The following is a 21,262-nucleotide window of genomic DNA, read 5'->3' as shown; positions in this document are numbered from 1 at the left end:
CTTTCCTCGGAATAAATTAGGGTAGTTGTGAAAAACACACACCCCGAACAGAATGTGTCTTGCCTGATTGTTCAGGTTTATTGTGGACGCTGATACTCTTTTGTATAGGTGTAGCAAGCAAGTCGCTGCAGGTAGGAGAAAAGAGGAATGGGGAGAAAGAGACGAAGAGGAGGGAGATCAGAGTGACATGGATATGGTTCAAGAAACTGTTTATTCGAAGACACTTTGTGCAGAATCTTTGTCAAACTATAGATAAAAAGGAAATCAGCCCTGATAACCAGCTCTCAGCTCTGTCCCTGAAACTGTGCTTCTGCCTTTCAGTTCCTATCTACAAATTTGGGTGGAGAAAAGCTGCCAGCCATGCCATCGAGGGCTTAGCAGAACAAATGCCTGCTCTTCAAGGGCACCAGCATTAAGACAGGTGTGCAGAAATGTCCACAAAAGCAACCAGGTGAGAATTAAGCTAGGCATTTGTGGCCTGCACAGGAAGGGCTGCCCACTTTTGCAACCGACCTCTCTTGGGTTTCCTCAAGGCTGTTCTTGCTTGTCCCTGTACTGAGCATGTGGCACATTCCCGGCCAGGGGCTCCAAGAAGCCTAAGTATTCCCTACCCTTGCAGGGTTGCCAGATCACAATCTGAAGATGCAGCGGGTCCACGGTCCCGAAGAGGATGCAGCCACAGGGCCTCCTGCATCTTCCCCCCTCCTGGTACTGCCACATTCTCCACCTTCCCCTCAGGACTCCTGTGCTGCATCCTTCAGCCAGCGGGAGGAGAAACAGCATAAGCAAAGCTGTGGCCAGGTCAGCAGAGATGACCTCTGGCTGCAGCCTGGCCACTCAGCACCTCAGGGGCACAGCCAAAAAGCAATCTGGAATAGGCAGTGGTCTGTATTGCCATGAAACAATGATTATGGATATTAATTCTTTATTTGCTTATTTATTCATGCATTAGATTTATATCCCACCTTTTTCTGTTTTAAAGAACTCAGAGCAGCTTACATCCTTCTCCTCCTGCTGCTCTGTCTTATCCCCACAACAACTACCCTGTGAGGTAGGCTGGGCTGAGAGTCTGTGACTGGCCCAAAGTCACCCAGTTGGCTCCATGGCTGAGCGGGGACTGGAACCCAGATCACTTGAATTCCAGACAATACCCTTAACCACTATACCACACTGGCTCAGTCATTTAATAATTGCATTAGTACCCTACTCTTTAGCAAAAGAATGGATAAACATGTCTTCTGAGGACCAGGTCCATTCTCATCTGTTAGGTCACCAGCAGCAGCCATTTCCTTCACCATCAGAAGAGAAGCAGGGCCATTCCATCAACACTCCGAAAACGTATTCACCTGCCTCCCGACCATTTTTCCCTTGTGTGCCGTTCTTTTTTAGATTCTGAGTGTGCAGATAGGGACTGCCTTGCTTCACTGATGATATGTAAAGTGCTCCAGGAGCATTTTGTGCCCAGGAGCTGGATAACGTCCAGTAGACAATAACATTATAAGTCATAAAGGAGATAGAAGCAAAATGACAAAACGGAGGCTGCCAAACTTTGGGCTCATCATGAGAAGTCCCTGGAGAAGACAGTCATGCTGGGGAAAGTCGAAGGCAGAAGGAAAGGAGGACCAAGGCTGAGATGGATGAACTCCATCAGGGAAGCCACAGCCCTGAATTTACAAGAGCTGAGCAGGGATGTCATGAACAAAACAATTTGGAGGGCTTTCAGTCACTGGTTAACCATAAATCAGGGATGACTTGATGGCACATAACAACAACAAATAAATGCAATCTCCTGAATCAGGTTGGCTCATGGTTACTCCATGAATGTCATCATCTAGCAAACCCCGTACGAAATCTTTGCAGTCTATATCCAGTATCTTAAGAACTATGGCACAGTAGTATGTGTGTGAGCTTTCTCCAGGGCTGGAAGCTTTTGATACTGTGCTGAAACGACCAAGGGAAGCACGGATGAGGCAGTGATTGCTCTTCAGTAAGACAAGAAGAGGGAGATCGTACTTCATCCCAAGATGTATTGGACAGTCTAGACCAGGGGTCAGCAACCCGCGGCTCCGGAGCCACATGTGATTCTTTCATTCCTCTGCTGCGGCTCCCTGTCGCTCAAAATATGCATCACAACCGCCAATGTGCGACACCCGCCAGCACGCGATTCATTGAGCTTTTTGACCCCCAGCAGGCCAACCATGGATAAATCCAAGAAAAGAAAAGTTTCAGAAGAAAACAGAACATTTAATGGTACATGGGCAGATTCATTTGCTTTCACTGCCGATGAGACTGGTTTACCAGAATGCTTAATATGTGGTGAGAAATTGGCAAGCGACAAAAAGTCGAATGTTGCAAGACATTTCCAGAATAAACACACAGCCTTTGCTGAAAAATATCCGGATGGAGATGAAAGAAAAAAAGCCATTTCGGAACTGAAGCGGAAGGTTGATCTGAGCAAAAGTCATTTCAAGAAGTGGATCTAGTCTGCAAATTCAACTACATAAGCTAGTTTTGTGGCCGCTCAGGAAATAGTCAGGCACGGGAAGCCGTTCACGGATGGAGATTATAGAAAAGAATCATTCATTGATTCCATAAATGCAACACACTATCTTTTTTTATACACAGCATAAAGGTAAAAAACGATATATGCAGTGTTATCTTCATTTTAGTGTCAAAAGGGTTTTGTGGCTCCCGGTGTTTTCTTTTCTGTGGGAAATGGGTCCAAATGGCTCTTTGAGTGTTTAAGGTTGCAGACCCCTGGCCTAGACAGAGATCAAGCAAAACCGGTAATGAAAAGGTCTGACCTTCTTTTCAAGGCCCAGTTTTTTCATATCAGAGCTAAAGCAATAGTTATGTGTCAGACTAATGCTTAACTGGTCATGGCAAAGCACAAATATACCATTTCCAGTGTTGTTGTTGTTTCGTGATATTGTGTCATCTCTGACTGAGGGCAATGCTATGAATGAAAGCTCTTCAAACTGCCTTTGAGAGCCCTGTTCAGCTCTTGTCAACTCAAGACTATGCGGTTTTTGATGGAACTGACCCCACTCCCGGCTGGTCTTCCTTCTTCTGCCTTCAACTTTCCCTAGCATTACTGTCTTTATCAGTGAATTTCCAACTTTAATAGTAATGAAAGGAAGCGTCACATAATGGGCATATGTCAGTGGTAGGCAAACATACTGTGGGCAGGATTTGCTATCTGAGAAATCCCACGGTTCACCAGCACTACATAGTTGCAAAGGGAGGTGCAGCAAGTCACCCAGGACAAGGAACCTGCCCCTCGATCCAAGAACCAGGTAGAGGAGGAACTGACCCTCCCACACGCAAAACCACTCCTTTGATCCCATCGTTGTCTGCGCCAAGTTCACGCTGCTCTGCCCCTGCTGATATTTCCTTTTCTGCAAAGCTGTGCAAGGTAGCAATGCCTTATTCTCCTATGCTTCTAACTGAGCAACTGTAATTCAGGCCATAATCTTGTTGCCTATCAGCAGTATCTAGGATGGGGTGGCAAGGATCTGGCAGAAACGGTGCTGCTACCTCCATTATCAGCTTGTCCTTTTCCTGATAGTTTGCTGTGTCGTTGTTTACAGCTGGTCAATTAATTTTTTATTAATTATATTTCTATCTTGCCTTACTCAATTTGTCACCTCTTCTCAGTCTTATCCTCACAACCATGACCCTGTGAGGCAGGTTGGCTGAGAGGCTGTGAGCGGCCCAAAGTCATCGCTGAGTAGGGACTAGAACCCAGATCTCTTGAGTCCCAGTCTGGTGCTCTTACCCATGACCTTGGGACCTCCTATGCCAGTTCTGTGTTTTCCACTGCCTCCCCTGCTGCCTTTGCTCCAGGCCACAGGGTGAAAGAGGAAAGTTGAGAATTGAAACACATCCTGGAGCTCAGCTGAGACATTCACCACACAAAGAGGGCTCTTGAAGCGTGCTGTCATTCTCCATCAGATTCCACCATGCTTCTCCCTTCGAAGAGGCCTTCCCAGACTCTGGGTCAGAAGGATGCGCGCTCGCGCTCTCTCTCTCTCTCTCTCTCCCTCCCTCCCTCCCTCCCTCCCTCCCTCTCTCTCTCTCTCTCTCTCTCACACACACACACACACACACACACAGCTGGAACTTATTTCTGAACAGATAAGCACAGAACTATGTACGATGTGGCAGAATTAAATCAATCTTTCCCTGCCAATAATTGGCTAGTCCTAATTACAGCAATGATGAATTCTTTGCTGCTGTTCAAGGGGATGCAACTGCACTGGATCAGTCACAAAACAGATAACAGCATTGTTGTGTCAGCCCTTGATGTCTTGATGCATTAATGGCGGTCCTGAAGAAATCCTGAATTACTTCATTCTTAATATGTACTTAGCTAACAGACAACATTGCAATGGGCTACTAAATTAGAAGCAAAGAACAAACAGCTTTAAGAAAATTGGGGCCCTTATCTTTGCTGCACCCCATTAGAGCTACGGTCATTTACAAGGAAAGTGGTTAAGGATTCTTGGTTTACTATCTTGCTGTGTCACTCAACAGCCACTTTCCCCTTCATTTACTTTCCGGTGTGTCTTTTATTACCAATTACACAAACTACACTGGTTAATTTAGATTACCTAAGAACTTGCACAATATTATACTGTGTTTAAACATTACTAAGATCTAGCCACTCAATAAATTCATAGATCTCTGTTCAGAGTACCAGAAAGTCTATGTCTGGACAGTTTAAAACTCAGTCTCCAATACAGATCATATGCAATTAGAAGTCTAAACACATAATCTGGCTTAAGACTTTCTTACTGTTTAAACAATTGCGAATCTCTTGGCAAGAGATGCTGCAACTTAAGGATCACTGAAATCTTTATCCAAGATATCCAGTCCCCAAAGAATCCATAGCTGTAATGAGGGTTGCCAGAAATTTAGGATTGATGTGGACAGTTCAGGAATTGACTGCATTCTGAAACTAACTGCCAAGACTCTGCCACAGACAAGGCATTTGTGTCAAATCTTTAAAACATCCTGCTCCTAACACTATTAGACTGGATCAACAGCCAAAATGGAAGACTCGAGGAAGACTCTAAGGGAGTGAGAATGCTTTGGCTAGGCAGCCTTGTAATGCATAATATATGGATGTTGGAGCTTTACCTTTTTATCATAAAATGATGCTGGATGCAGAGAAGAACCCTCCTCTCCACCCACACTAATTTCTTAGGAGACAAGGTTTTATTTAGTCAGGAGAGCAGATGCAAACATTACAGGTGAAGCAGACAAAACGTCCCGTGTCATCTCATACCAGTTTCTCCTCTGGTTGTTTTGGGTGACAATTCCTAAGATCCTGGTCCATTTGCCATACTAGCTGAAGGGCACTGAAGTCCAAAACATCCCAGGTGGGCATGGGTTGGGGAAGGCAGCCTTAGACTAATAATTTCATTCCAGTCTACAATTTGTAATATTTATGGTGGCATGAACTTTGTGAATTTTATTCCTCTGTCTGGAAACTCTGCCCCTACACCTATCGATTCAGAACTCCAGGGATGGAGAGAGCACTATGGAAATGTGGGAGGAGAGAGGGAAGTCTCTTTAAATTTTGCCCCTCTCTACCTAGCTCACTCATTTCTGACAGATATTTATATTTATTTTCCACTTCCCTCTCTATTTTGGCTTTTGCCAAATCCAGGGGGCATCTGTCAGAATAAAGTAATAAGAGCTGTCATGACCTACAGATCAGCAGACTAATTGTATGAGAATCAGTCAATTAATAAATTAAATTTGCATGTGAACAAAACAGGAAGTGTGTGCAAATATCTTAGCAGGAAACCTTCTTAAGAAGAGATTTTCTCTTTCATGAGAGAGACCGGGAGTGTGAGGAGGGATGACTAAAGATAGTACTGGCCACCTGTTGTGCTTGCAAGCACTTGTATTAAAAATAATTAAAAGCACATCAGAAAACCGTTGCCAATTTTAAAAATCACCCTTTAAGCCAGTCAAACAAGTTTTCAGTGACTTTTTGATAAACTGATAACATGTTGGGGCCAAAAAAATGAGCACTATGTACAAACTTTATGGTGCAACCTTCTTCAAGCCTCCTCAGAACTGAGTGCCATTGAATTCAATGGGGTTTATTCCAGGTAAGAGAACACACGATTACAAACTTACTAAAATAATCCATTAGAACATAAGAACAGAGGACAAGCCATGCTGAATCAGACCAATGGTCCATCCAAGATTGGAAGCATAAAACCAAACAAGAAGAAACTTCTGAACACGTGCAGAATGCTTTTACCGATAAATGGGAAATGATTTGGAATACAGAGAAAGCTTAGAGTAGGAAATTTCAGTCAGATAAAAATCCCTGTATCTCTTTATTTATCCGTTACTGTATTCCTGGTTATCTCCTGTTTGTCCTAAAGACTGGGCTATTTCAACCAAAGTTCTTTTTGCACAACCACCATGCCTGATGTCAAAACAGCCGAGAAACTGCAGATCAGAAGAACTGCAGGCTTTGCCCCATCTGAGTACTTTCATTAGGACATGCAAGCAGGGGCTCTCTGCACATGTTCCCATGTGGAGGTGCAGAGCACAAAGCTCCTGGGAGTGAATTGTCAGGGCCGAAGTTGTTCCAGGTGGGGCTGCCTTTCAAAATTGTCCGAAAATTCCAAAATAGCACAATGAGGTTGTTAGAAGGCATTGGCCAATGTGATCACATTAGACCAAGGCTTGACCATTTGCGCTGGCTGGTAGTCCATCTCTGGACCAAAGTCAACTGCTAATAATAATGTTCAAAGCCCTAAGAGTGCGGGGGCCAGGTTACCTAACGGATCACTTCCTCCCATATATATCAACCCAGACCCTAAGACTGCCCCCAGCTGACCTTCTCTGGCAGTCCCTGCTACTAAGAAGAGCACTGTTTCCGTGGTGGCACCCCAGCTGTGGTGTCAATTCCCAGAGAAGCTGACCTGTCTCTTCCATTGTGCTCTTCCAGGAATCAGGGAAGACCCCATTTTCCCTGGAATTTGTTTAGTCTTTCAGTCTCTGCTTTGAGTCCTTTGTTGTATTTTAAATTGCTTTACTACTGATGGGCTTTATTTTGGCTTTTACTTCTATTTCATACTTCAGATTTAGACTTTTAAACTGCTATAGTGCATTTTATCACTTTAATGGTGGTGAACCACCCAGAAAGTTTTGGTTAGTGGGTGGCATATAACTACGATAAATAAATAGTTCTGTTCTGTGGAACAGAAGGGGAGAAATTTGTTCCATTTGCCAGCATATTTTGAACTATTTGAACAAAACTTAATTTGACTTCAAAATTCACACTTTCCTAAATTTTGCATTTAATACAAACATGCACATATTAGTGAAAATAATGTTCAAATAGGCATTATATTAGGAAAGCTGCTTTCTAATATAATAAATCTGCGTCTGTAACATGGCCCCAGTATACCATTATTCTGCACAGGATTCAAGCTGAAAAAGATGGTGGATGATGGACTGACTGACAGACAGACACCTAGATGGATGCTAGAGAGTGGCTCAGTTTGGTTGGCCATGGCTGCTCCTGGAGATGGAGAAAGATCTACGAAGGAGACTACGTATCTTTTATCCTAATTATTCTCTTTTGAAAATTTGGCATACTTAGATTCTGTAAACAGTGGTACTTCCGTTCAAATTCCTTGGATGTGAGATTCTGAATATAATAATAAACGTTAATAGCTTTGTCTCAGCTCTAGAACTAGAAATGGAAAAGTTATAATTAACATGCTATTTCAGCAGCAAAAGACATTGACATTTACTTTCTGTTAACATTTATAGAGCAATTGAGGAAAGAGGCTTGCTAGGAACACTATAAAAACTATACAAAAGGGAAGGCAGGAAAATCTTGCAGTCAAGACATGACTGTACAACCTGTTAGGTCGACAATTTCCGTATCCACCGAAGTTCAGTTGATGCCCTTTGCATCTGCTAGATGGCAGTGTGAGCCACTTGGGAAAATAGTGATTTCTCAATTAAAAAAAGCTAGTATTAAAATAGCCAATGTGACTATACATTCAGGCTTCACTTGTTTGAGAGTACCAGTTTTCTGCTATGTGTACTGTGTTTCCGCTTGATAATGGAATGGTTTGTTCTAATGTATTTTCATGCACTGCCTTGCTTAGTTTCCTGTGAAATCTCATCATTTTGCTGGTAAAGTCCCAAATCTATTACAACTGGGAGATAAATGTGGATGACATATTACAAAATATGTAGATCGATGGAGTCTTACTGGAGAAATTAGAACTGCCCAGGTGTTACAGTAATACACCTTTTGAAGTAGGTAGATACGACAGAAAAAGAGAGGAGTTGTTTTAATTGCATCTTAATGAATTTGTTTTTATATTTGTTTTGAATATATTTTGAACCTGTTTTATTTTTATTACTATTAACCACCTTGAACACTATTTTGTTTGGTGGAAACAAATGAATTTCTAGCCCTGAAGCTGAAGTTCTGTCTTTATTTATTACTTATTTTATTTATTAAATTCATTTAAAGACCACCCATTAGCATCATGCTGTCTGGGCAGCCATTACGATAAAATTACCAATAGGTAATATAAATAAAACAATATAATTAAAATACAAAAGATAAAATAGCATAAATAATCAACAAGAATAAAGCTGAAGTTAGTAAATTAAGACTGGTGCAAATTGATGAAAAATAAACTAAGTGGTGCCATAGGGGCACTGGAAAAGAAAAGTCTTAGTTAGGTGCCTAAAACAGGAGGCACCTGACGGATCTCTGATAATAACGCATTCCATACTTGGGGTGCCACCACAGAAAAGGCCCTCTCCTTGGAACCTCCCTCCTTACTCCTGATAGGAGGGCCTCCATTGATGGCCTTACACAATGGGCAGGAATATATGGAGTAAGACTATCTGGAGAAAAGACGGCACGAGAGACACAGGCAGCAGGAACAGTCCTGCCTTGCCCTGTGCTTGCCACTGGATGCTGCTAAGTCTCCAAGTTCAGAGGCATCCAAGCATCTGGATGGGGATGGCAGGATTCGGCCCAGCTAAGTCACACTTCTGAGAAGACCCGTACATCATTTTCTTCCCCTGTGCTCATGTGTTGCCCCATTTAACCAATCCGCCCCATCCACCCTGTATCACCATTTTGCTGCCGCTGCCTCTCCTCCTTTTGGCACTGCTCCAGAGGGCCGTGGGGTCACTCTTTGAACATGCCCTGTGCCCCAGAAGAAGTAAGGTTTACTCCAGAGGAACATCTGCATAACCGGATGAATGAAGCTACGTCGTCTCATCAAAGAAGGAAAATGCCGCCTGCTGCTTGGCCATAACGTAGCCAGTTTACTTACCGGTACAACTTCATATGCGAAAAGCCCATATTCCCTGTCTGGTGAAACTTCGTATCGAATGGCCTTCATGGAAACCTAAAAACAAAACAAAAGCCAACCACTTCAATAAATACATTTTAAAGGCACACATCGATTTGAAAAGTTGACAACGGGGCCACGATGCACTTGTACAGGTCTTTTTGTGGATGGGTGAGAAAGGCTTGCCATGGAACAACACGTGTGCATTTTGTAATGGGAATTGTCCAGATACTCCTGTAGCAATTTAAAGAGAAGGGAGAGGAGGATCGATATCCAAAGTTCTGGCACTGCAAACACCATCGAATATCCAGGCTTTGCCAGGGACTCTGCCCCAGGGGAAGATGTCGCAAATGGGCTGTCAAAATTCTCTCTATTCTTCATGTGCAGAGGAAGTGGGTGGGTGGGGACCATTTCACCAAAACTTTCCAAGGAAAGGAGAAATCGTCAAGTTCCTCACAGGAAGGGCTCACCATTTGCAGGAATTATAGCAAATTTCGTTCTTTAAATTTTACATGTAAAGGGTGTGCACGCACACACACACACACACACACACACACACACAGAGGTTGGGCTTTCCTGGAAAGTGGCAACAGTTAGCAGCCTAGCCTCCATTTGGCACCAGTCACAATGCAACTGAACGGATCCAGTGAGGTGCAGCGGTTAAGAGCAGTTAAGAGCACAGGTTTAGGACTCAGGTGACCGGGGGTCCAGTCCCTGCTCAGCCATGAGCCCATTGGGTATCTTTGGGCCAGTCACAGACTCTCAGCCCAACCTACCTCACAGGGTGGTTGTTGTGGGGATAACACTGAGAGCAGCAGGAGGAGAATGTTGTAAACCACTTACAGGTCTTTAAAAAAGTGCAAAATAAATCTAATAAATAAACAGATAAATAAAATTACATTTAGCTTTGGGAAAGAGGATGGACTGCTGCTATGTCAAGATCTGTATTCCAATTTCCTGAAAGTTTTCTTCTTCCATGAAGGAAGCTTCCACTGCTCTGCTTCACTCATGGGGGGTGAACACTGCTGACCTTATCCCTGCAAGGCGGCCAAGGGTGCTGCACCTGTGCTGCCCTCCTATGGTTATTCATCTCTGCACTGCTCTTCTCTGCTGCCTCCAAAGCTGCCCACATATCCTGATCTGAGAAACCTCCATGAGAGGAACTACCTTAAGGTGCCTTCTCCTGGGCTTCAGTGCAAGCATGGGAAGCCAAGGAGGTGACCGAACACCAGAACAATCCCTGCACAATCAAAACCAGGACAAGTGCACACACCTTGACATCCTCCCAGGTAGAGTAAGCACAAGAAAGCCAGTCCCAAGCCAAGAACAGTTCTCTGAAATATTCTTCAACACTGACTTTTCCAAAGCAAATTTTGATTTTCCAAAGCAATTTATTTTCTTCCAGAGTGAAGGAGAAAAATCAGAAAAAATGTGGGAGAACTTTTTGGCATGGCACCATCTCCCAGGGAGCATGCAGCACTGGCACAAATGGTGCAGCAGGGCAGAATTCGCTCAGTCGCATTAAGGAGAAGCAAGACCCAGTCATGGAATCTTGCACACCGTCAATATATTAAAACCTTATGGAATATTCCTTTTCTGTTGCACTGCGATAATTTATCGGGGGACCTTTGTGGATGGGAAGGATACCACTGCAGGAAGGCCAAGCCATTCTGGGATTCCTTCTGCAATGACCCTCTCTACTCTTGAAAGGATTGTGGGAGGGGATTCAGCAGGCATGTCTTGTCTTAGCCTGGTTCTCACCCTGCCTTGAATCACTAGACTGCTACTAGCAACAGACAGATGCACCGGCAAACTGCTCTTGAGAACTATGAAGGCAAAACATGTGTAAGGGGTTTTTTTGGGGGGGAGACATGAATGCTGTTTTGACCCCTGCTGCTTTTATGCAATGGTAAACTGATCCAAGTTCCTACCCAGGCTTTCTCTTGCATGCTTGCTGTCAAGCTGTCCAAAGATAACATCTCACTTTACAAAGAGAAGGAGGGACCTGGAAGGTCAGCCATCTGTCAAGCAGCGCTAGCATCGGAGCTCCGGGCCTGTCCAAAGATCTGAGCTTTGCACCGTCCATTTCTGTTTTGGCGAGCCCATGTGAAAAGCTTGTTATTATTGAGGCCCAAGAAGTGCAAAAATGCCATTTCCTTCTTTGTCAGTCTGAGTGCCAGACAACTGTGAAATTATTCTGCTCATTAAAGAAGGTACTTACAATTATTTTGTTCTCTATCAAAATGGTCGAGCTGTTTGTTTCAACGTTGTACACTATCACGGAGCCATTCCGGTCTTTGTAAATGAACTCTGTATCTAAAAGAGGGAAGACAAGAGAACAACAGTGAGGTGTCCATGGAACTACTTGGTCCCATGTGGCACAGAGGGCTTGCGTGATGGACCCACAGCTTAGGGGTGCAGCACAGGCTTGGCAAGCCAACAGGTCCAGGTTTCATCCCCAGCATGTCGAGTTTAAATGCTCAGCAGCAGGTGAGGAGAAAGACCTCCTGGAGCCTCTAGAACAGCCTTCCCCAATCTGGTACCCTCCAGGAGCAGTGGCCTACAACTCCCAGAAGCCCCTAGATAATAATGCTAACTGGGAGAAGCCTGGGGGCTGTAGGCCAATGCATCTGGAGCATACCAGAGTGAGCAAGGCTGCTTCAGAACAGTTGTATAAATGTGCACCGAGCAGAAGGCAGTCCTTACGAAGGAGAGCACAGCTTGGCTTCTGAATGATCCTGTCAATACTCCATGTGAATATGAACAGACACTGTACGCTAGAACAGGCCCAGCATCTTCTGCAAAGCCAGGACTCCGAGCCACACCTGCAGGGGTCCCACAACAGACAGATCAGTTTTGAAAGCGTCCCCCAAAAGTGAATTTCTTCAAAATCCAATGCCTTCTTTCCAAGCTGGTGTCCTCCAGATGCAGGGAACTGAAAGGCTCCTCGTGGTTACAAGCCCCCATGGTTGCTTAGACTCAGTCTTTTTCCAGCCCATCACATTAAAAAAGCTATTGGAGAGGAAATGGAAGCACTGGTAAACACATCTGCTTAAATTCCATGTGTATTGATCGAGGAAAAAGTATGCATTTATTTTTGTTCTAAGAAAATATTAGTTTTGTTCTGAGAAGGCCTAAGGAAATGACTACACTACAGATTACATTGGTTTGCAGTCAGTCCCCTGGGAACTGTGATGGAGTGAGAGATGTCAGGAGATTCTTAGCCATTCATCAGTGGCATGCCCAGAATAACTGGCATGCTGCAGTGGAATTACAGTGCTATAAGTTAGCAGCTAAGTTAGGACCCAAGAACCTCAAATTTTGGCCCCAAAGAGAGTGATATTAGAAATGACATGAAACTGGTCTTCCAGATTGCTGCTCCCAGGTGTATAAGAAGAATCCTGTTAGAGTTGTGCAGAAAAACATCACCGCAGCAGTTGACAAAATGCATGTTATGCATGGAATACTTAAGCCATCTTCTAAAGATTTCACGGGCTTCTGGAAGTCCAGGCCATACATCCCGCACCTCTTAAAAAGAAGGAAAGGGAGGGGAAATTACCAGCATTGATCTGCTGGGGGTGTAGGCCTCACTACTATAGTCAATATGCATCACGAGCAATGGATCGAAATTTAATGAAAAGCAAATTGGCTTGCTTTAAAGAAACAGAAATTGATTGGCTTTGTGACCCTAAGCAAAACACAATAAGGCTTTGGTACTCTCCAAGTCTTGTAATCATTGTCGTCTTAAGAATCAATGAGTAATAGGCCTCTGTATGTGTTTTGAAATCTATGGTTCATATTATTGAAGCTGTATTCATTTTAATAGGGTGCCCCTCAATCAAAGGCAGAAAGAAACGCAGCAATCTGTGCCTGTAATGAATTCTGTCCAGTTGGCTGATGAGAATTTCAGCCTGATTTATAGCTGTCATCAGAGCTGATAAAGGTCATCACTGAATCTCATTTTTTCTTAATGCTTCCAGTTTGTAAAGGGAGCTATTTCCAATCAAAATGATGCTGAAAATGCCCAACTTTTTAGGTTACGTTGATTCCAGTATATATGGAGAATATACTGCAATCTCTTGACTGAACTTTCTTCCTCACTGTTTGCTTCTGGGAAAATAGTTGATACAACCTCCATGGGTGAGTGTTACTTTATAGTGCAATATCCTTGCTTATGGATTGTGACTCCAAGGACCTCCAGGTCTTGGAGTGGGTTTTTGTGGGCATAGAGAGCAACTGTGGAAGTGGGAGGGGAAAAGCCCCACAGGAGCAGACCATTCCCAGAAGCTGCCTGTTGACTGTGTGTTTTTATACTATTAAGAAACTCTCTCTCTCTCTCTCTCTCTCTCTCTCTCTCTCTCTCTCTCTCTCTCTCTCTCTCTCTGTCTCACTCTCTCGCTCTGTCTCTGTCTGTCTGACTGTCTCTCAGATGAGGTTTTATTTGGCTATTGCTCTTATTTATTCACAGGATTTACAGGAGGTCCAGGTAACAATATCTTCAATTTGTAACCATTCTGTCTTGGTCAACTGCTTTTCCCATCTGTATTCTTACCAGAAACTATCTAAAAAGGGCACATCTTATACATGCATATGAGGGAAAAAGTACTACACCTCCTAGCATGCTGGCTCCATTCAGGCTGGGGCATCTGGAGAGTTGTAGCGCTTCCTTCTGTCTCAACATGCAGGAAAGCCGCACAGCGCATTTCCTTGCTATTCCAGGCACCCACCCTCTGCAAGCACCCTTTGTTTCCTGGCAATCACATATGTCTAGAATTTTAAATATTCATCTACTGACAGTCACCAAATTGTGGACATTCACTGTAGTGTGTGTGTGTGTGCGTGCATATGCAGAATGCTGTAGATGGGATCCAGATGGGTCAACTGGGCTTCACTGCTTTCCGGCAACACCACTTAGTACAGGCTTGCCTGAGTGATTGTCTCCCTGCCACTTTGCATAATAGGTGAACAGGCTGGGTTCTGCTTTTGACTTACTCTCTCCATCCCTTCCTTCCTCAAAGGGAATAAAGCTACAGGCCCCTTGCAATGAGTCAGGGCACCATGCAAGTGCCAGGAATATAGCTGGTCGCTAGCCACAGCTCCTTTGCAAATGCCTTCTGGGGAACGTTAGGTGAACCCAATGTCCACTTCCAGTCATAGACCAGAGCAGCCTGTTGAAAAGAACACAGAGCTGCCAGCAAACAGGATACCCCAAGTTTATTTTTCAGAAGCATCCCTGTGCAATTTTTGTGTATGTGGGTAGATGCTACAAAATTCTACCATGTACCTAGAAAAACTATTAACATATTAAAGGGCTCCTGTGTTTGGGTTTGTACACAGGTCTTATCTGTCTGACCACACTGGCCCTTTAGAAAGCAGTATTGTCTTTAAAAACACCTCTTCTTCATACATTGAAAGTCCTTCAGCAAACATGTGATACAGCACCTGTGATTCTGCCACCTGCTGCATCCAGGGTGGGAAAGAAGAGTTGCACAGAAACAGCATCAGGAGCATCACCTCAAAGATTGGCCCAGAAATTGGAGTGTTCAGGACCAAGGGAAGCAGTTCTGCTGATACAATTCTAACCCTTTACTGGCAGGGTTATCTAGTTAGACCAGGAGTGTCTTCCTAGGACAATGATGGCGAACCTTTTAGAGAGCGACTGCCCAAACTGCAACCCAAAACCTACTTATTTATCGCAACATGCCAAAACTACAATAACTGAAGTTTTAGTTTAGAAAAAAGCTCACAGCCAGAACAAGCATATATGTATATATATCTCCCTGGAAGTGCACTGACCAGCCATGCAAAAGCTCGGATGAGTCGTAGCTAATGAGTCGTGGCTCATGACATAATTGCCTGGTGCCATTACTCCTATCCAGACATACACATGGCCCCTATGTGCGCTGTTATCCGATACTTGGCTGCTGGGTTGATGCTGGGGTGACCTGAAAGAGGGGGCTCTGCGCGCCTGCTGTGGGAAGCGTGACGTAGGTTTGCCACCACTGCCCTAACCCTATCCTGGTGCATACACCTAACCCAAATGTAGGGCTGAAGTCCCTTTGAAAAGAGAGGGATTTGGAAAAAGCCTTCCTTGAGTTGCTTCTTCTGCACAGGTCAATATTTCTGCCCATTCTAAACACATTCCAACCATCAAAATCATGCCAGGATACCTCATTTTTCTACCCCTAACCCTAATAGAGTGGTAAAGTTCCATTGAAAACAGGGCGATTTTGAAAAAGCCTTTGTTCAGTAGCTTTTTCTGCACAGCTCATCTTTTCTGCCCATTCTAAACACATTCCAACCAACAAATTTATGCCAGGACACCTCATTTTTCAAACCCTAACCCTACCCTCGTGCACACCCCTAACCCTAATAGAGTGGTAAAGTTCCATTGAAAAGAGGGCAATTTTGAAAAAGCCTTCGTTGAGTAGCTTTTTCTGCACAGCTCATCTTTTCTGCCTATTCTAAACACATCCCAATCAACAAATTTATGCCAGGACACCTCGTTTTTCGAACCCTAACCCTACCCTTGTGCACACCCCTAACCCTAATAGAGCGTAAAGTTCCATAGAAAAGAGGGCTATTTTGAAAAAGCCTTCCTTGAGTAGCTTTTTCTGCACAGCTCATCTTTTCTGCCCATTCTAAACACATCCCAACCCTCAAAATCATGCCAGGACACTTTGTTTTTCTAACCCTAACCCAGAGATGGTGATCCGTTTAGAGACCAAATGCCCGAACTTCAACCCAAAACCCACTTATTTATCACAAAGTGCCAACACTGCTATAAAACCTGAAAACTGAGGTTTTAGTTTAGAAAAAACAACTCACAGCCAGTCCAAACAAATATATATATATCCTTTGCAGTGCACTGACCGGCCATGCGAAATCTTGGATGAGCTGCGGCTAATGAGCTGTGGCTCATGACATCATCACCTGGCACTGCTGCTCCTTTCTGAGCATCACCCTTCTGTGTGCTGTTACCCCATGCTCAGCTTCTGGGGCGATGCTGGGGCGACTTGGCTTGCATGCCAGTAGGGAGGGCTCTGCATGCCCGCTGTGGCATGCATGCCATAGGGTTGGCACCACTGTCCTAGGAGTTCCACTGCCTGAAGTGTTGCAGCTGGGCTTAAGAAAGGCCATCCCGCCACTTTGGGAATTCAGGGAACGTTGCCCTGGTTGGAGAATGTTCCTCAGAGTCTTCTTGCTTGTCGGAGGTGTCTGAGGTCCTTTGCTCTGAGTCAGAGAACACTGATGCCTCATGAGAATTGAGAAGACAGAAGTGGTGATTTAAGTGTGCAGTGTATAGTTGTGAAGGTCTGGGAACCAGTTCTGAGTTCTTTTCAGGGTGACTGCCATTAGAAGCCTAACTCTTGGAAGACTCTTGACACAAAATAAGCTATTACAGAGAACCAAGAATAGTTAATATCTTCTTGAATTAATCAAGCTAGGTTGTCAGACACCAGCTGCCTCCATCTGAATACTACTTCCTGCTCATTATTTGCTAGTAACCAGGGATGCAAAAGAAATTAGTTTCAGTTCATTTTGCTAAGAATTTTTCTGATCCACAAACTTGGATACATTCTGTGGTTGAAGTTTCTACATTTCTAAACTTGTAGTATGACTAGCAGACAGAAACCAAAACAAAAGCTTTGACAGCCTGTGTACCTTTCAAGTACATTTCAAACATGTGAACAATTGATGGGTACATTTGGGAAATTACGTATGGCAAGATGCATGGATTTTCATGTGAAAAGGGAACAAGAAGCAAAAACACAGCTCAAAATCAGGTATGGATGTGAGTCAGAATGAATGTTCAACAGAATTCAGAGAACTATGGTGGACTCATGTTTTGCTGATCTGCACATCCCCAAAGGTAACGGCCACCATTAATCTGAGGAAAACTAGAAGCAATTGAGTGACACTTGTAAAGGAAACTGTTTCACTAACTCTCTTTTAAAAAGGAAATAACTAAAACCTGGCCAAACTGCAAAATACTCCAAAATACCCTGTTGGCCAAACTGAACATGTTTTATTTCCACAAAGTAGCTGAAAAATGACACCATTTGATTAAACCAGTATTATACTGTGCCTCTCTTCAATATATCCCAATATTTCTCTGAAATGGAATTGAGCCTAACATTCTGGTGATGAAAAGGACCGAGGAAGAAAGATCCCAGATTGTCACTGTGCATCCAAATCGTTGCCCCACTGCAGCTGCGTGTTCTGTATGGCTCTTGTCTCACCATTTGTATTCATGGGTGATGATTTTGCACATAAAATGCATTTGGCCAAGGTGTCTGAGCAGGCTGCAATGACTGCATTTGTCACAGGTTTGCAGATTAAAAACAAATAAGCAATTTGCCTGTAAGTCCTTCCAGTCTCACGTGGAATATAATCAGTGATGGAAATGGAGGCAATTCTAGTTAGAAAGGCATTTTGAGTGACAGAAGAGAAGCCCATGACAGGTGGATGGGAACAACCTGATTTTATTTTCAAGCCCTGCCGGCAGATAATGCTGGCCAAGGGCCCGGGTTCAGCTAGCACAGCTTCAACTGACAGACGCCCATTCCTGCAATGTCCTCAGCATGGACAAACCCTGGTTGGGCCCAGGAAAATAAAAGCTGAAAACATTGCCATGGATGGAGAAAGACCAAGACGTTTCGAAGTCCCGTGCTGAAAGTTCACACACCTCCCCTAGTAGTAAAAAATAATCAACTAAACGAAACAAAACACAGCAATAACAAATTCAATCAGAACCATCATTACCATTAATAGCATCGTTAGTGTGCATGGTGCGTTACACATATTAAGAGCTCAGCCCTACGGTGCTGAACATCTAAGGCTGACACAGAGGGAGGAGAACAGTTTGAGGCTGCTTCACTTGCACATGTTCAGCTTGAATTATGCGTGGAGTTGCGACAGGGCAAGGGTGTTGAACATTTTCCAGGGCCGGGGCCAAATCCCATTTCTGAGAAGCTTTGGGGGCCACATTCCAGAGCAAAGCGAAGGAAGCAAAGTCAAAAATAGCAGCACAGTATCACCGAAGGCTCTTTCAGACAATAACTGAGCCTTCGGAGAGGCAGTTCAGCCTTTCAGAATGCAGGAAACTGGCCAATGGTCAATGGTGAGGACAGGGGAGAGGGCCAAAGGAAGGGTGCAAGCCACCCCCGGTGCTGCAGAGCAGAAGTCAACTCTGCTTTCTTTTCCTTCCAGTTTATTAGGACGGAGACTGGAAGAAGGAGCTTATTGCTTAGAAAGTTATGAAGAGGGCTCTCAATTCCAGGAGACACCTGATTTTTTAAAATGTTTTGCACATAATGGGCCATTATCTTTCAGTGCCTTTCCCCCCTAAAGGAGCATGCTCTGCTGCTTTCTTTTTAATGTGAAAGTGCGTGTGTGCGCGGGGGGTGGGGGGGGGAGACAGGACCTCTAAATAGGCAATCTGCTGTAATTTACCTAAGCAGTGAACATCTTATCGCATTGGTACATTAAGCCAACATAACATGACTTAGTGTGCTTTATTATGCAAGAAGTAGTTTTAATCACTCTTCATCTTAATACTGCTTGGGCCCAGGGCTTGAATGTGGTGTGTCTTTGTGCCAGAGCAGGTATGCAACAGAAACAGGGAAAGAGAGCACAAATGGAAAGAGAACGCACCCTCTTCCTCCCCAGCAGAAAGTCCTCTGATGCCTCTCCCACTGCAGAAATGGAGACAGTAAACGCTTTGGGACAGGAACCTCTCCTCCTTGATTCAGGAAATGCCAGCAAAAAGCATCAAGAAAACTGAGTGTGGGGCCAAAATGGTAATAATTATCAGCAATAATCTAGCCTGGAATTTAACAGAGTTTACACTGAGTTTGTCTTCAGATGACTCAAACTCTGACTTAATTCCTTCTTTTCCATACACCCACTAAAACTGATTTACTAGAAGTTAGTTGCTCTTTAGACCCTAATATCTCTGAAGAGTAATATAGGCTGGACATCAAGAAGTATTTTAGAAAAATCCCTCTCCGAGCCTTCAAGCAGCCCTCCAGAACAGATTGTAAACTTCACCAGCTTGCCAAGCACTTCTTCACTACATGTGATTTGCCTCCACATGAGGATCAGTATAACTTTGTAAGCATTAGCAACACATCATCAACTGCTTTAACTCACACACACACACACACACACAGAGAGAGAGAGAGAGAGAGAGAGAGAGGGAGAGAGAGAGGGAGAGAATCAGCTTTTCTTGGCATCCATATTTGGGAAAGCCCAACAACTTAAAGAAACAGCATGCACTCCAAAGGTGGGCTGGATGAGAGCCTATCAACTGAGTTGAAATCCTAATGAGATGAAGAATTGTGAGTGGGTCACAGGTCCTGTAAACCTGTTCTAGAACAGCTCCTGTTGCCTGTTCTAGATCGAGTTGCAGTCTTCCTGGAGGCACAGGTGCGTAATGTGGGGACACTCTGGATGCACTGTTGACCCTTGAAGCTCATCTGGCCTTGGTGATGGCGAGGAGTGTCTTTTACCAGTTTCAGATGACATCTGTTGTGGTCATTCCTGGACTGGAAGTAATTTGCCACCATGGCTTGGTTGGAGTATTGTAAAGCACTCAGCGTTGGATTTGTTCTGGAAGCTGTGGTTGGGGCAGGATGGATTGGGGTGGCCGATCTCTGGGGCCTTCTTCTGACAGCACCTTCTTGTTCAAGCAACAGCCCTGGCTGCCAGTGAACAACCAGGCCAAGGGTGGTGACCAACATATAAAGCTCTAAACAACAGGCCAGGTTAGCAGAAGAATCATCTCCTGTCCCTGCCCTATCCCTCAGAGAGCTCTTCTGGGGAGGCCCCATGCACCTGAGGTTCACTTCTGGAGCACATGCAGCAGAGCATTTAGTGGTGCATCACCAATGCTTTACCACCCGGGATCAGTTGGACCCCCACAGTTACTGCCACCCCCCTAGGCATGGTCAGACAGAGATAAATCCTACAGCTCCCATCAAGCCCCAACCAGGAAGCAGAGCAGGGCACCTTTAGAGATGTGGGAAATTAGTGCAATGGTCCTGTAGTGCTCTTTTGGATTTCCTTTATCGGGGATAGGAATGCACATTGAAAATTTCTAGTCTGTGGGCCCTTATATTGTTTTCTGTATCTATTGGCATATTCTTTTTAGGATTTGAACTGATTCAGCCCCTGCAACTTGGAAGAGTTCCACGAGCACCTGAACTACTCTGCAAACTTTATTCCTCTGAAGTGTTTTCAGACCAGCTTTCACTTCGCTTCTAATAGTGCAGGTTCTTCCTCATATTAATTCTCTTTGAAGGAGTCTCTCATATTTTTATCTTCTTCCATAGAATGTTTCCACCTTCTCTTGTTTTTTTGCCTGGGCAGACAGTATGTTCCCCTGTTGGTCTTTCAGCATTTAAACTTCCTCCTGATTTCTTGGATCTTCTCTTGCCTGCACACCTTAATGTGGTGAGGGGGTCTGAGTGTGTCAGAGAACCAAAAGCAATGCCTCCAGGAAGCTACGCTCTCTCACTAGTCTGATTTCTCAGCTGGGTCACCCAGGCAGAACAGTCAAAGTGGAGACAACTGACTAAGATGCATCCACATTTGAATGGGCTCATCAGCAGAAGAGAACGAATCTCTCTAATGGCGATGGAGAAACTCCTGAAGGGCAGCTACTGGGTGGTACCAGCAGTGGAAGGTGACACTGGTGGAAGATCTTTTGCGGGCAATGGCAGCGATGCTCAAGGTAGCTTTGGTTGGTACTGTGCAGAGGAAGGCAATGAGAAAGCACTTCTTGCTTTGAAAATGCTACGATCAAACAATCTATTTCTCTGTGGAATCCACTAGTAAGTATGTGTCTTCCTCCCCTTCTCTCTCTCTCTCTCTCTCTCTCTCTCTCTCTCTCT

The 21,262-nt window shown here is 44.3% G+C and overlaps 1 protein-coding gene across 1 annotated transcript in view; it reads right to left on the bottom strand.

Annotated features, from left to right (window-relative positions):
• The window catches only part of DPP6 (dipeptidyl peptidase like 6), a 372,651-nt gene that overhangs the window by 128,550 nt on the left and 222,839 nt on the right, over positions 1 to 21,262 (bottom strand). The window contains exons 4-5 of the mRNA XM_044425269.1: positions 11,587 to 11,681; positions 9,348 to 9,422 (exon numbers count right to left, since the gene is read on the bottom strand). Of these exons, the coding sequence (XP_044281204.1) occupies positions 9,348 to 9,422; positions 11,587 to 11,681 (170 nt within the window). The remainder of the gene's footprint in view (positions 1 to 9,347; positions 9,423 to 11,586; positions 11,682 to 21,262) is intronic.

The sequence above is a fragment of the Varanus komodoensis genome, unplaced genomic scaffold, assembly GCF_004798865.1.
Source record: "Varanus komodoensis strain SLA01 unplaced genomic scaffold, ASM479886v1 scaffold15, whole genome shotgun sequence".
Classification (NCBI taxonomy): domain Eukaryota; kingdom Metazoa; phylum Chordata; class Lepidosauria; order Squamata; family Varanidae; genus Varanus; species Varanus komodoensis.
Note: the sequence above shows the minus strand (reverse complement) of the source record. Positions and strands in the feature narration are given on the sequence as shown.